The sequence below is a fragment of the Orcinus orca genome, chromosome 3, assembly GCF_937001465.1.
Source record: "Orcinus orca chromosome 3, mOrcOrc1.1, whole genome shotgun sequence".
NCBI classification, from domain to species: Eukaryota; Metazoa; Chordata; class Mammalia; order Artiodactyla; family Delphinidae; genus Orcinus; species Orcinus orca.
The window spans coordinates 28,153,028-28,169,561 of NC_064561.1; the positions used below are offsets into that span (position 1 = coordinate 28,153,028).

At 34.2% G+C, this 16,534-nt stretch overlaps 1 protein-coding gene across 6 annotated transcripts in view; it reads right to left on the bottom strand.

Annotated features, from left to right (window-relative positions):
• Positions 1-16,534, bottom strand: part of RANBP17 (RAN binding protein 17) — a 314,986-nt gene that overhangs the window by 281,724 nt on the left and 16,728 nt on the right. For 4 of the 6 annotated variants that reach the window (XR_007476521.1, XM_004271993.4, XM_033432060.2 and 1 more), the window contains 4 exons: positions 10,315-10,481; positions 6,810-6,875; positions 1,796-1,900; positions 237-402 (listed from right to left, as the gene is read on the bottom strand). Coding sequence is in view for 5 of the 6 variants with exons in the window: in XM_004271993.4 (XP_004272041.1) it covers positions 237-402; positions 1,796-1,900; positions 6,810-6,875; positions 10,315-10,481 (504 nt within the window). In the remaining variant the exon portion in view is untranslated. The remainder of the gene's footprint in view (positions 1-236; positions 403-1,795; positions 1,901-6,809; positions 6,876-10,314; positions 10,482-16,534) is intronic. The other 2 variants (XM_049708089.1, XM_033432062.2) reach the window with 1 other exon arrangement.

The following is a 16,534-nucleotide window of genomic DNA, read 5'->3' on the forward strand; positions in this document are numbered from 1 at the left end:
CTCCAACTCTAGAGTTGTCTTTTCTTTTTTCCAAAATCAAAATACAGAGGTTACTATGATATGAACTGAGGAAAACAGATTTCAACATTGGGTATCAGCAGCTACCTTAGGTTACAAATTTTTTTGAACTTTTTGATTGCCAAGTAAAAAACAGAGATAATTGCACATAAAGCAACTATACTGCTAATCCTGTGTATTTTATGTTGACCATTCCTTACACTAAACTTTTTTCTTACTTGTTCTCCAAGTTGTTGGAATCTGTACTGTGCAAAGATCATCTGCAGATTCATCTGCTGAACTGCCAATGAAGTCAAAGTTAAGGCAGTTGAGGACCAGTTTCAAGACTTGCATTACTAGGTTTTGTTGACCTTGATCCTGAAGGTTTAAAGGCTTGGCCAACACCTGAAAGAGGTTCAGAGTCAAATGAAACATTATGACGTATGTCAATTAAAAGAATTTTAGTCAACTAACTTAAATAATTCTTCAGTTCCAAATTAAAATTAGTTAAAAAAAAAAAGAATTTTCATAGTTATGTTGTATATATCAGAAAAAAACTGTAATATCACTATCAACAAAAATCTACAATAATAGATTAAATTTTCAAATTTAATCTTGTAAAATGGGGTTAAAACCTTTCATATTTAACTGCATACTGGAGATCACCTTCTAAAGTTGTAGGAAGTAACTTTAGGACAAATACTTTACACAGCACAAATGTATAAATGTACAGGATTTGTTAGCTCAAAGAAGCAATTGGAACAAGCTGAAAATACAACATTCTTCAAGAAAAAGTAGGGGAGCTTCATGCATAAACGATACACATTCAGCTAACAAAGGTTCTCAGAGCTGTTTGAATGTGGGAGGACACTCACAAGCTCCTGGAGAACAATCCCGACCCCCTCAAAATGTTCATTCTGACACAACCAGAACAGATTATATCTCCTAGAGATACAATGTGAAATATTTGTGGAGGAAATGATAAGAAGCTTGGGATTCTGCTTCATGAAAAACACAGAAAGAAATAAAGTGGTTAGTTAGTTCATAGAGATGAAACAAGATTGGTCACGAGTTGTTAATGCTTATCTGGTTGCTGGGTCTAAGGGAGTTTATTATACTATTCGATCTTCTTGTATATATGTTAAAATTTTTCATACTAAAAGAAAAATTTTTAAATAGAGGAACTTTCAGTCTGGCCTAGTGTGGCAGTTACCATGTTACTATATCACAGAATTTAAATAAGTAGAAACTAGTGATTAGTGGAACACACTTTGGGAAATGCTCTACTACACCAATTAACAAGCTTGAGTAGAATGAGGGAGTCCCTATATTACAAGAGAACACAATATAATTATGACTCATACTATGAACATACTAATGTTCAATAGGGCACTAAGTAGCAAACGGGAAAATATTATTTCCTAAAGAAATTATTAAAGTCAACTATCTTGGCTCAACTCTGAAAAAATATTGAGAAATGATGAATTAGGAAAACTTGCCGTCATTTCATTGTTCATCTGCACCCCATTAAAATATGGGCAGGGCAATACAGAAACTAAGTCTCAAATAGCTTCTGTAATAAGTAATCTACGGTAGGAAGATAATGAAACTACTGTCTAAAGACAAGTTACTAAATTCCCTTTGGATCTTACTTTATTATATCCCGACTAAATAAAAGTGAATTTTTTGGAACCGCTTATAGATTTGTGCAAATTAATTTGTACTTAAATTAAACGGGCACAGGGGAATTCATCTGAAATTCTTCTGAAACAGGATGCTGAATTATTAAGTAACTTACCTCTTTTAGAAGAGAGCATGCTAGCACTAAAATGTCTTTAAGAGAAGTGTCACGAAATGAGGTAGCTATTTTCCTGTGTTTTGCTGAAGGTCTAGAATAATCAACCTAAAAAGTTCAAGATGAATTTATTTAACCAGACTTGCCAAACAGCAAAGCAAAAATTTACTATGTAAGAAAAGGAATGAAAATAATGATTAAAGAATCATAAAGTATAGAGCTAAAAGAGCTTTTAAAAATCTACTAGTATAAGTGATTTGTTTAAGGTTACTCAAAGAGCTAATAATGGCAGAGCCACGACTAGAACCCAAGTTTCTGTATTGTTTTAATTCAGTGCTCTCTCTACAAACTATACTGATGCCAAAATTGAAAAGCAGATTTGATCATACTTTCAGAGGCAATATAAACACAGATTAGAAAATAAAATAAATAATTAGAAAACAACTCCTGAGTCATGTATCATATTTCACATTAGGCAAGTAACAGCTTCCCTGTTCCTCAGGCTCCACCTATAAAATGGGAAATCTCTGAGATAATCCTCAAATTCTAACATTCTGTGAATCAGCAAACTGAATCAGTTACAGAAGATTCTTCTATATGAAAGTGATATTTCTATATATATCAGATATGTCACTGATTCATGTATTTTGATATTCTAAAAAAAAAAACCAAGGCAGAAATTATAAATAATCATAAATTTGATTTACTACATCACAGTATATTCCCCCTGAATATTTTATTACTTAATAAAAAATAATTTTTAAGAATAAGTTTACTAAGACTAGTTCTTGAGCCTCTAATCTAAAATATAATATGGCAAAAACTATACTATTAGTACCATTAATATTTCCATTTATCACTAGGAAACAGCAAACAAAGCTGAAATCTGATACCCAAACAATTATTAATACCACAGGCTACAGTGGCTATAGCATTCCTTTTGGTATCTGAAAGATGAAAATAAACCATTTTCCTTCCTGATATTTATAGATGTGAAAAAAGTAGTGAGATCAAAATTGATTATCTGACACTTCCTAAACTCCATCATATTATACTTAAATACCACATTTACTTATAGAAACATGAAACATAACAGAAGCCCAAAGTGATTACAGAAAGCAGTTACTGGAATCTCTACCCACTATGTAAGATTCAAGTTAGCATTTCCAGCATTTCCCCCTTCTTTTAAATCAAACGTCCATCTCTCTCTCCTTCAATTGGTCTGTCTCTTCAGTTTCCCTCAATATATAAAAATTTCTCCTTAATACAAATTAATAATAGCATACAGCATTATAATCTCAACTTATGTACTCTTCACATATTATTTCACTAAATCCTCAAAACGAACCTGTGAGATATATATTATTCTCTTTTCACATACAAGAAAATTAAAGCTCACAGGCACACCATATCTATAACACTGAGGGAAGAACCTTGGGTTTACTGAGTACTTGTATGTACTAGGACCTGTGCTAGTAACTTATCTAATCTTAATAAGACCCAAGGAAAGTGTCATGATTGCTTTACAGATAGTGATATGTAAGTTTAAAGACATTAAGAAGTTTGGACAAAGCAGTAGGCAATAGAGCTAAAACACAAATCCAGGTGTTATTTCAGAGTTATCTTCAAGGCATACATGCTTATTCTACTTGGGTTATTTATTTAGATATCCAATTTTTTTGATAAGAGGGATTATCATCCATTTTCTACTGCATAACTATGTCTCTACCATGTAGGCAAAGGATATTTTACTTCTTGATGATTATATTTTGAATATACTGCAGGAATACTAGACTTAGCTTCTACAAAAGCATGGTAACATATAATTCTAAATTTTTAAGAAACCTCAAGTTTAGATCTTTTTCTTAGAAGATACATCCTGTTATTGACCCTACATGAATTTACCTGGCTCACATTTGACAATTATATTTGATTTTCATTATGCATTGTAGATCTCCCTATTGCCTGGTTCAGAAGTACTTAAGAAATGCTAGTTGAAGTTGTTAATGCTCTAAAATTAGGCTAAGTAAAATGTCTCCACAGAAGCCATGTATTTTTTACCATACAAAGTCAAAATCACACTTCAGAGCTTGAAGCTTTCTTCAAAAGGTACCTAGTTCTACACAAGATAAGCATGCAACATCTTGTGACAGAAAGTAAGAAAATGTTCAAAGGATGGTGAATAAATGTCAAATGAACAGAGATGCTAGCCTGAAAGGGTTCCTAATGGCCAAATTTGGGAAAATTTGGGCACCAAAATATAATGTAAGTAACAAACTATAACCTATTAAACAAAGTTAGAAACCAGGAATCCAAACTGATAGAAATAATAAATGAATAAATTAAAAGTTTAATGAGGAATAAGGTATTTTCAGAGTCTTAAACTACCTGCCCACAAAATACTCATTATTTACAAAGGGGAAAAGAATAAATGTACAATTAGAGAAGCCTGGTAGAGACCATCTTAGTCAAGTGACCAAAGTGAACATCATTAGTGATGTAACAAATCAAATCATGTGCTTCCTGAGATGAGACAACGAGAAAACCACAGATCAGCACATCAGCCCACCTGCAGCACTCAGAGCCAGAGCTCTCAGCCAGGTGGGCCGGGACCAGCCCCGACAACCAGTACGCCTGCAGCAATCTTGGCCCAACCACAACAGGAGGGCACACACAGCCCACACAAAGGAGGAGGAGCACCTGGAGCACCCGGCTCTGGTGACCAGGGAGAGGGTACCACCGGGCCCCACAGAACCCCTTTTACGTTAAGACCACTGTTTGAAGACCAGGAGATGTAGCTGATACACCTACTACATAGAAACAAACACAGAGAGTCAGACAAAATGAGGAGGCAAAGGAATGCCTTCCAATTGAAAGAATCAGACAAAACCCCAGGAAAGGAACTAAACAAAATGGAGATAAGCAACTTACCAGATAAAGAGTTCAAAGTAAGTGATAAAGATGCTCACCAAAATCGGGAAACAAATGGATGAACTCAGTGAGAACTTCAACAAAGAAATAGAAAACATAAAAAAGAACCAATAAGAACTGAAGAATACAATAACTGAAATGAAAAATATACTAGAGGGAATCAACAGCAGACTAGAGGAAGCAAAGGAATGGATCAGCAATCTGGAAGACAGGGTAGTCAAAATAACCCAATTGGAACTGCAAAAAGAAAAAAGAGTTTTAAAAAAATGAGGATAGCTTAAGGGACCTCTAAGACAACAAGCATACTAACATTTGCATTATTATAGGGGTCCCAGAAGGAGAAGAGAGAAAGAAAAGAGCACAGAATGTATTTGAAGCCATAATTGCTGAAAACTTCCCTACCCTCAGTATCAAAAAAAAATCTGAATAAAAAATAGGCAGAGGACCTGAATAGACATTTTTCTAAGGAAAACACACAGAAGGCCAACAGACATATGAAAAAATGTTCAATATCACTAATCCTCAGGGAAATTCAAATCAAAACCACAGTGAGATATCACCTCACGTCTTTCAGAATGGCTATTATTAAATAGACAACAAATAAGTATTGGCAAGGACCTGGCAAAAAGGGCACCCTTGCACACTGTTGGTGGGAATGTAAATTAGTATGGCTGCTATGGAAAATAGTCTGGAAGGTCCTCAAAAAATTAAAAAGATTGGGTTGGGCAAAAAGTTTGTTTGGGTTTTTCCATAAGATATTTTTTTTTTTTGGAGAACCCAATAGCACTACCATATGATCCAGCAATTCCACTTCTGGGTATTTATCCAAAGAAAACAAAAACACTAATTCAAAAAGATATATGCACCCCTATGTTCACTGCAACATCAATTACAATAGCCAAGATATGGAAGCTACCTAAGTGTCTATCAATAGATCAATGAATAGAGTATGTAGTATAAATACACACAATGGAATTACTCAGTCATTAAAAAAGAATGAAATCATGCTGTCTGCAATAACATGGGTGGACCTAGAAGGTATTATGCTAAGTGAAATAAGTCAGATAGAGAAAGACAAATACCATCTGATTTCACTTATATGTGGAATCTAGAAAACAAAACAGGAAGACTCACAGATACAGAGAACAAACTGGTGGTTGCCAGAGAGGAGGGGGCTGGGGGCTGGATGAAATAGAAGATTAATAGGTACAAACTTCCAGTTATAAAATAAATAAGTCTCGGGGATATAATGTACAGCATGAGGAATATAGTCTATAATATTTTAATAACTTTGGTGACACGTGGTTACTAGACTTATGTGATCAATTCACATATATATATATATATATATGTATAAATGTCAAATCATTATGTTATACACCTGAAACTAATATTGTACGCCAACTGTACTTCAATTTAAAAAAAAGATGATAAAAGTTCTTAAATATAAACAATACATTCCCCTTTATTGTAACATTATTCCATGTAAAACCCAACTTCTACTTTTGTTCTGTTTAGAACCATGTTAAATACAAAAATGAACAGGAGCAGGTGAGGATGTGCTCAGCTGCTGAGTTCATAAAGGCGTTGGTGGGGGGTAAGTATAGCTTCTGCAAACTCTCCTTGTATGGGTGAAACCCATGCTAACAAGTAGCAAAGTGCCAAGTATCCTGTTCTTTGTTGAGTCATGCTGTGTATCCATTATCGAGAATCAATTTACCAAACTGCTAAACTGCTTGTCTTTAATGTGTAAGCAAATAAAGGCTTGTTCCACTGTTGCGTATAATTTATTTTTACGATTAGTATATTACTATATATACAGAGGATAAAAGGACGATCCTCCAATTGCTATGGAGAGAGGACCATGTCTAATTTCCTGTTCTTTGTAGTACTTTATATTGTTACTGTCATTTTTAGTAACAATAAAAGTGTTCCAATACTTGATTATCCCACCAATAAAATAGACACCCCCCCCCCCGAAAAAAAAGACTTGCTTATTCAGAGTTTTAAGCCACACAAAGATTTTACATCAAAGAAATGACATTACCTAGCAAACTTCACGTCACCATTAGATGGAAAGGCTTACCAGGTTCATTTCCTGAGTCAATTCTGAGAGGATTATTACTCCTATTATGCAGTGCTCCACAGTACCCTTTGGAGAAAAAAACAAGTTTAGCCTAAATGGAGACAAATGATTGGTTCTTAATGTGTAAACCAGGTAACATTTACAAGTAATTAAATACTGAAACATCACATTTTCTTAAAATAGATCTATTAAAATATATAGAAAAATCACTATGAGGTCCACAAATAAAAATAATGTCAAGCTCATTTTTTTGAAGGATAAATTTAGGTATAGAGTTGAATGGGAAAAAAGCTCACCTACCTTAGAACTGCATGATACTCTATAAAATGTTTTCAGCATGTAGGACTTACAATAAACTAAACCTCAAAATACAGGAGTGTAGTTTAATCCTTTTCATAAGACCACAAATAAGAAAGAACAAAAAACAATTTTTAGCTCTGTAAATTTGCTTGAAGATAGATGCATTCAGTAAATAATTAATAACTTATGAACTAATTTAAATCCCTCAACCTAATACCAGATAAGATCACTTACGCCCTTTTAATATTATTTAATAGTGCATGTATATGCATTTACTAAGGATCTATAATGAAGGCTTGTGAACTGCCCAATGCACTGAGTAAATACATGACTATCAATACAGTATGATGTTTTAATGTAATCAGCTTCCAATTTAATCTCAATAATTTCCTTCAAATCAAAATTCAGATTTTATATGCACATTACTAACAAATTACTCAACTGCAAAATCACATTGGAAGTATGAAAATAAAAAAATCTAACATCCAATTACAGTATAATAATTTTAAGAAAGCAATACAGATGATACACTTTTCAAGTCTTAATTTTATAGCTGGTCATTCCTTCTAACTATCACAGAATTTCACTAACACTGGGTCACTAGGTGTAACTAAATTCAAATTATCTCAGAATAAAAAAATAAAAGAAACATCCATAATTTTTGCTTTTTTTTTTTTTTGACTGCACTGGGTCTTTGTTGCTGTGCACGGGCTTTCTCTAGCTGCACCGAGCGGGGGCTACTCTTTGTTGTGGTGCGCGGGCCTTTCATTGCGGTGGCTTCTCTCGTTGTGGAGCATGGGCCCTAGGAGCGCGGGCTTCAGTAGTTGCGGCACGTGGGCTCAGTAGTTGCAGCACGTGGACTCTAGAGCACAGGCTCAGTAGTTGTGGTGCACGGGCTTAGTTGCTCCGTGGCATGTGGGATCTTCCTGGACCAGGGATCGAACCCGTATCCCCTGCATTGGCAGGTGGATTCTTAACCACTGCCCAACCAGGGAAGTCCAATTTTTGCATTTTAATTCTTTATGGCCCTTTAGGACAATCGGAACTCTATGATAAACTACAGATTTCACATTACTGAAGCATCCATCTTCTGTGTAAACCAGGCCAATGCTCCTTAACATGTCGTTCCCTGACCAACTGTTAGTCCATGAATCTGCTGGTAGTCTGCAAATTGGATTCTAATCTGAGAATGGTTTGATACTGGTCCATGACAAAAGAGTTTGCACCAAAATATAAAACAGATAAGTCACTAAGTACACTGTTTAGTTCAGCTGGCATATTTTTCATAGCAAGTCTCTCTTGATGACGGAAGCACCACGTTGATTTACATTCTGACATAAACCCCTTATCTTGCTGTGAACCAGCAATCTGAATAGCACTGTCCTAGATGACAGTAGTATCTCCTGGGTATGTATGTAGAAAGGAGGCATATAAATGTTAGAAGTATGGCAGCAATAAGGTTACAATAACAGAGAAAAGAAGATATACAAAATTTCAGGCCATTAAAAATTTAACAAACTTAAAATAATTTTTAGTACAAAATTCACAGAAGCTGTTATTACCCAAAGGAACTATGCAGTACTATTTTAGAGTACTAAAACACTAAGTCAGTTGTCTTTCTCATGACTGAAGGTTAGGTTAAGTCATATGCCCAGAAATCAAGTGCTTTTTTTGTGATACTGTAATAAACTTTGAAGAGAAAACATTTTCTGTTTCTTCTGGTCTTCCAAAACTGACAAAAGCACACTAAAGCCCAACTTAAGCTCAACTTATCAGCCATTGAAAAGGGAGCTTGAGAAATGTTAGCCAACAAGAATGATTTCATTTCATTCAGTTTTCAACCTTGATTTTATTTTAAAAGAACTCTGAAGTCTATTCTTGTTTACAGTGAGTGTGTGTGTGGATTCTTGATGAGCTGTGTACAATCTTAGTAAAGGACAAGAGAGGGGAGCTATTGTGTTAGTCAAAATTATATGCACAACTATAAAGTGAGAAACTCATGTGTCACTGAATAAACTATCCCTCTGTCCCACAGCAGATCTCCTCAGGGCTAAAAATACACTTATTCTTGTGATATTTTAGATAATCAAATATTTGTTAAACAGGATTTTAACAATACGAATAAAAGAGAAGCAGAATAGTCTAGTGTTTCATATTCTGAGGTTTCTAGCATTACAATGTATGACGGAGTTACATCTTACATAGGGATTAAATCTGACAGTTACTGTATAAGCAATAACATCTCAGAAAGTCCAAACAGCCCCCTAATTGCCAATAAACCAACACTGAACATCTATTAATCCAAACTGCCAGTTTTTCCTTGAGAACTGTAACAGATCACTGCTTCTTCAGCAGAGCACCAACTAAGGTACTTTTCTTGCGATTAGGGATAACATTTGCATGAAAAAGTATGTATCTTTAAATATCTGAATCATACTGAGCAGGGCATGATGGTCATCCTAAGAGGCATACAGGAACAGAAAAGAGCAGATTTAAGTTTCCCATATCACACCCCACAACATAAAATACTATGTGGAATGGCAAGTGGAATCACTGGCACAGTTTAAATTAGTCTCTTCTTGCTTTTCTTTTTTCTTTTCTTTCTTTCTTTTTTTTTTTTCAGTCCAAATACCTGAATTTGTGTAAGTTAAATGTGAGTATGTTATAACTTTAATCATTTACGTTAAAAACATTCTTGAGAATTTAGTATGACTCAATGTATAATGTAAAAAATTTTTAAATATATATATCTTTAGAAAACCTGTTGAAGTACGAGTGCTATGCTTTACTAGATCACTATGCAATCCTATACAAATTACCTAACTTTTCTAAGCCTCAGTCTTCTCATTTACAAAATGTAATTCCCTTCACAGAGATGCAATTAGCATTAAATTAGATAATACATGAAAAACATTATATACATGTTTTGCATATATGCAATACAAAGACACATGTGGTTACAAATGACAACATATATTTTTGAAATTATAAAACATTATAATTTGCATTCTTCTGGTTTGGAAGTTATATGACATGATCCTCTTTTCCTGGCAATAAAAAATACAGGCTCCAGAGGATAAATAATAAACCATAATTAATATGGTTCTGGTAGCCACAAAACAAACCATTTAACTTTAAGAAAAGCAGTTTTCTAAACCAAAAAAACAACTACTGATGCTCTTATAATGTAATAATGCCTTCTTACCTGAAGAAACTTCTTCACATCAGCAATAATTTCTCTGAAGACAAACTGGTCTTTCTGAATCTCAAACCACCCCAATTTAGTAATTTTAGCAATGACTTGAATTAGAGCTTGGATGACAAAGGGAGCCAGCTTGGGTTGTGATGCCACATAATTAAGAATGTAGTTTCCTGTAAAAAAATATTGTGATCATTTGGACTATTCAGTAACTTAATGTGAATAATGTAAAAACAGGTAGTGATGACAACACATTCTTTGACAAAAAGTTAATCCCTTTCTCCAAGATATGTACTTATTTATATAGTCAGTTCTCCTATAAGGGTTTTTTGGAAAAAGCAAATTTGTTCCAATTCAATTGATATATTAGGGGATAATATGAGTATAATGCGAATGTCACTTTCATTTTTGCATAATTTCATTCAGAAAGAAACACTAGGTAAATAACGAAAACGGCAACCAAGCCAAACGAACCAAGCCATACTCAAAATGCATGTATCTACCAGCTATCTCAGTTCATCTCATGTTATCAGACTCATCCCTTTTGGTGTTACAATTTCCATCCTATTTCAGATCACCTTCCTTCTACCTTCATAGTAACTCACAAATTTCAACACTTCAATGAGTTATTTGTTGAAGTGGGCCCCCTTCCACAAACTTCAGGTCTTCTTCAAATAAAATGCTGTATTTATTCCACAATTTAGTATTTCTTAACCACTTAACATGTGTAAAACTCTACTATGTCTTTTATTAGATTTCTATCCTTTTTCAATTTTATTTCCATAACCCCATTTCTCTAATAAGCCCTGTGGTTTTACTACATATCACTGCACAGCACAGTCACTTTTAGGAATACATATGTCATGTTATAGCAAAACTGACTACACACTATCTGGCTGTTTACACATGATCTTAGCCAAAAGGCCGAGAAGCGATATCTGGCTGTTTAAGTGGCAGAAAAAAATACAAATAATATAATGTGATAAAATAAGTACATAAGTCAAAGAAAGTACGAACAGAAGAGTAAAGCCTGGAATAAAGTTAATATACCCAAATCATAAAAAGTGGGTAGCAAATTCAGCTATGAGCTTCCTAATGGAGGAGTGGTTGAGGTTACAAATGGGCCACAAAAGTCTATCAGAAAAACAGAAGAAAAAAATTTTTTGAAGGGAGAAGATTCCATTTCTACTTTGGCCCCGAAGGCCAGCATACCATTTGGGAAAAGAGTGAAGAAAAAGTAAATATTAATACTTCATTATTTAACTAAAAATAGCTTTAATGGAAACAACCCCAAAATCCAAGAACACTTTCAACAGCTGTTCTTGACAACTGTAATGAGAACCTTGATATAAAAAAGAAAAGTTCTCACGACTAGCACATTTCAACCTTAATTTTTATTAACATTAAAAATACACAGTTATACAAATAAAAATACTATTAAAAAGCACAGATTTTCCTAGCATTAAGATAAATCTGAAAGAGGTTTCTGCTATGGATTAAAGTAATATGGTTCTCTTAAGCTTCATTACATGTAATCTTTTATTTCAATAACAAAACTTATGAAAATGACACTGCCTCCTGAACATAAAAGAAAATCTGGTTTATCTACTTCTATTATTTTTATTTTTAGTATCTTGAAAAATTTTAACCCGGAGGGAATGTGAGAAATCTATATGTAGGTAGTGGTAACCACTGGGAGGGTAATCTCAAAAATAATAAAACAACAAAACAGGAGACAAACCAAGTTTCACATTTAAGCTAGGTACCTTAAGCACACCTTCCCAAACTCCCTGAGCAAAGATACTAGCTAATAAGTTTATTATCTAAGGCAAAAAAATTTAATAGACTGTATTTCTGTTACTTTAGTTGAATGTTTTACATAAAATATTCTCACGTTATGCTTATTACATGACCTATAATAGTGTTCCAGTTTAATAAGCAAGAGCCAATGATAACAATCAAGTAAAACAACAGCAATCTAATCATCACCAGCCCAAGATAATAGGGAAAAGCCATAACAAGAAGAAAATGAAATGTTCAGAAAGACACATGGGAGAACGAAATAAACAGCTGGAAAAATTCCCCAACAAAAGTTAACAGAAACTTGGAAAGCCATGCACTAGAGGCTCTTTGAGTGTCAAATACCTATATGATAACAACAGTATTTAGCATTTATGAAACAAGTTAGAAATTACAAGTGCTTCCCAGAAAAAAAGCTTTATGTAGCTCTCACAGCAATGTGAAGATATTGCTTTTATATTACTATTACTATTATTCTGTTTCCTAGGCAAAAAAATATGAAGGTCAAAGAGGTGAAACAACTTGTCACAGTGGCCAAATTGGGACTCTCAGTCAGGTTGTTTTGGTTTGAGTTTGTTTCCTGCTTTCAAATACCGGTCAAACCATATATTTTAGTAATAATTAGTAATTCAAAAACTCAGTACTAAGTCCAAACTTGTAGATAGTCTTTTGGAGTTTACTGTCATTAGACTGAAACTTTAGGTATTACACATTATAGAAATTTAATATGAAATAGTTTTGACTGATTAATTGAAGTCAAGTAAAAAAATATGCCACAAAGTCTATCAGAAAACATACAAAAAGAATATAAAAGAAAGGGGAAAGACTCAATCTCTACTTTGGTCCCAAAGACTAGCATGTTATTCAGGAAAAAAATGAAAAGAAGGTAAATACCTCAACATTTAACTACAAATGCTTTGATGGAAACAATTCCAAATGCTGTGAACACAAAAATTTGAGCTATAATCTATGCCTTGAGAGCCTTATAAAATATTTGGAGAGACAGACAAAAAGAAACTACCACAAGAAGATCAATGTAAGACTTATGAGGTGAAGATGTGGAGAAACTGCAATGTTCACACATTGCTGCTGAGAACGCAAAATGGTATAGGCACTTTGACACATAGTTGGACAGGTTTTTTTTAAAGTTAAGCATAAACTTACCTATGACCCAGCAATTTCACTCCTAGGTATCTACTCAAGAGAAATGAAAACGTATATCCACACAAAGACTTGTATATCAACGTTCATGGTAGCATTATTCACAGTGGCCAAAAAGCAAAAACAACCCATATGTTCATCAGGTGGTGAATAGATAACAAAATGTCACACATCTATACAAGGGAATATTATTCTATGATAAAAAAAAATGAAATACTGACACATGCTACAACATGGATGAACCTCAAAAACATTTTTCGAAGTGAAAGAAGTTAGATGTAAAAAAACTACACATGATAAGATTTTATTTATATGAAAATATCCTCAGAAGGTCAATCTCTACAGGCAGAAAACATCTTAGAGGTTGGTGGTATGGGAGCAGGACTAACTGTAAATGAGCATGGGGAGTTTGGAAGGGATGATGGAAATGTTCACACAACTCTGTAAGTTTACTAAAAATCAAAAATTGTACACTTAAAACAAGTTAACTTTATGGTATATAAATTATACCTCAATAAAGCTGTTTGAAGAGGGGAGTCAGCAAGGAAGGAAAGAGGGAGGGAGGGATGGAGTGAAGGACAGAGAAAGGGAAGGAGAATTGACTGATTTATATAGGCAATTAAACTTAAGCTACACTTTTATTTGAATAGAAGATTAAAAGGACAGCATTCCAGGCTAGAGAAACAACATAAGAAAAGGCACCAAGGCAGAAATAACATGGCATGAGGAAAATACCTTCTGGTACAAATAGGCTAGTACCAACGAGATATAAGGCTACAAGGACGGGACGATCCATCAATTACAAGCTCATGAAAGGACTTGAACACCAGGCTGAGGAAATGGTATTTAATTGATGAGCGATGGTAAGCCATCGTTAATTATACTAATATAGGTAGAAAACAGTGTGCTGGACACAGAGAACATGCAACAGAGTTAATGTTGGGAAATAATGAAATATGTAGTCTGGGACTGTATCATGAAAGAATGAGAATTTTAGAGTTGATGTAATAAAGGCAATGTGACTTTGAGGCAATCTTCACATTTTCCATTTTAACTGACATACCAATTATTCTATTGACACATGTCAGACATTTCATAACATTCTAATCTACTTGCAGAAGCAAGAGTAGTAACTCAAACCCAAGAAACTCATAAAGGAAACACATCATTTGTTGCTTGAAATTGTGCGGTAGGTTTCTACTTTTCTCTTTTTTCCGAATTTCCTTTAATGAGTGTACCTTTTTTTTTTTTTTTAAGTATCCATTTTAAAAAGATAAGTGCAAGAGACGATCTGAATAGGCCCATATCTATTAAATTAACTGAGTCAATAATTAATAACCTTCCAAAACAGCAAGCACCAGGCCCAGATGGGTTCACTGATGAATTCTACCACACATTTAAGAAAGAAATTCTACCAATTCTCTACAATCTCTTCCAGGAAAAAGAAGGAGAGGGAATTCCTCCTAACTCATTCTATGAGGTTGGCATTACCTTAACACCAAAACCAGACAAAAACATTACAAGAAAACTTGTAGTTGAGCCAATATCTCTCATCAATATAGAAACAAAAATCCTCAACAAATTATTAGCAAAGCAAATCCAACAATGTATAAAAAGAGTTATATACCACAACCAAGTGGCATTTATCCCAGGTATGCAAGCATTGTTCAACATTTTAAAATCAATTAATGCAGCCCATCACATCAATAGGCTAAAGAAGAAAAATCACATGATCAAAATAGATACAAAAAAAGGATTTCAAAAATTCCAACTGCCATTCATGATAAAAACTCTCAACAAACCAGGAACAGAGGGGAACTTCCTCAACTTCATAAAGAACATCTACAAAAAACCACAGCTGATGAATAAAATCAAAGAAATTAATAAATGGAGAGATATTCCATGTTCCTGGACAGGAAGACTCAATGTTGTCGAGATGTCAGTTCTTCCAGAACTGATCTATAGATTCAATGCAATCCCAATCAAAATCCCAGAAAGTTATTTTTTTTGGATATTGACAAATTGATTCTAAAGTTTATATAGAAAGGCAAAAGACCCAGAATAGCCTACACAATACTAAAGGAGAAGGACAAAGTTGGAGGTCTGACACTACCTAACTTTAATTTTTATAAAACTATAATAATCAAGACAGTGTGGTACTGGTGAAGGGCAAATAGATCAATGGAACAGAATAGAGAACCCAGAAAGAGACTCCCATAAATACAGTCAACTGATCTTTGACAAAGGAGCAAAGCTAATAAAACGGAGTAAAGATAGTCTTTTCAACAAATGGTGGCAGAACTGGACCTCCACATGCAAAAAAATGAATCTAAACACAGAACTTACACACTTCACAAAAATTAATTCAAAATGATCACAGCTCTAAATGTAAAATGTGAAACTATAAAAACTCCTAAAAGATAACAGGAATAAAATCTAGATGACCTTGGGTTTGGTGATGATTTTTTACAAACAACAACAAAGGCACAATCCATGAAAGAAATACTTGATAAGGTGGACTTCATTACAATTAAAAGCTTCTGCCCAAGAGAATGAGAAGACAAGCCACAAACAGGGAGAAAATCTTTGCAAAAGACCTATCTGATAAAGGACCATTTACTAAAATATACAGAGAATAAGAAAACAACAACCTGATTTAAAAATAAGCAAAAGACCTAAACAGTCACCTCATTAAAGAAAATATACAGACAACAAATAAGCATATGAAAAGATGTTCAACATCATATGTCATTAGGAAACTGTAAATTAAAAACAGTAGGATTCTACTACACACCTATAAGAATGGTCAAAATCCAAAACACTGAAAACACCAAATATTAGCAAGGATGTGGAAGAACAGGAATTCTCATTCATTGCTGATGGGAATGCAAAACTGGTACAGCCCCTTTGGAAGGCAGTTTGGTGATTTCTTACAAATCTAAACATACTCTTACCATACAATCCAGCAATCACTCTCCTTGGTATTTACCCAAATGAGGTGAAAACTTATGTCCACACAAAAAACCTGCTTTATAGCAGCTTTATTCGTAATTGCCAAAACTTGGAAGCAATGAAGGTGTACTTCAAAAGGTGAACAGATAAACTGTGGTACATCCAGACAATGGCACGTCAGTCAGCATTAAAAAGAAATGATCGGGCTTCCCTGGTGGCGCAGTGGTTAAGAATCTGCCTGCCAATGCAGGGGACACTGGTTCGAGCCCTAGCCCAGGAAGATCCCACATGCCGCAAACAACTAAGTCTGTGG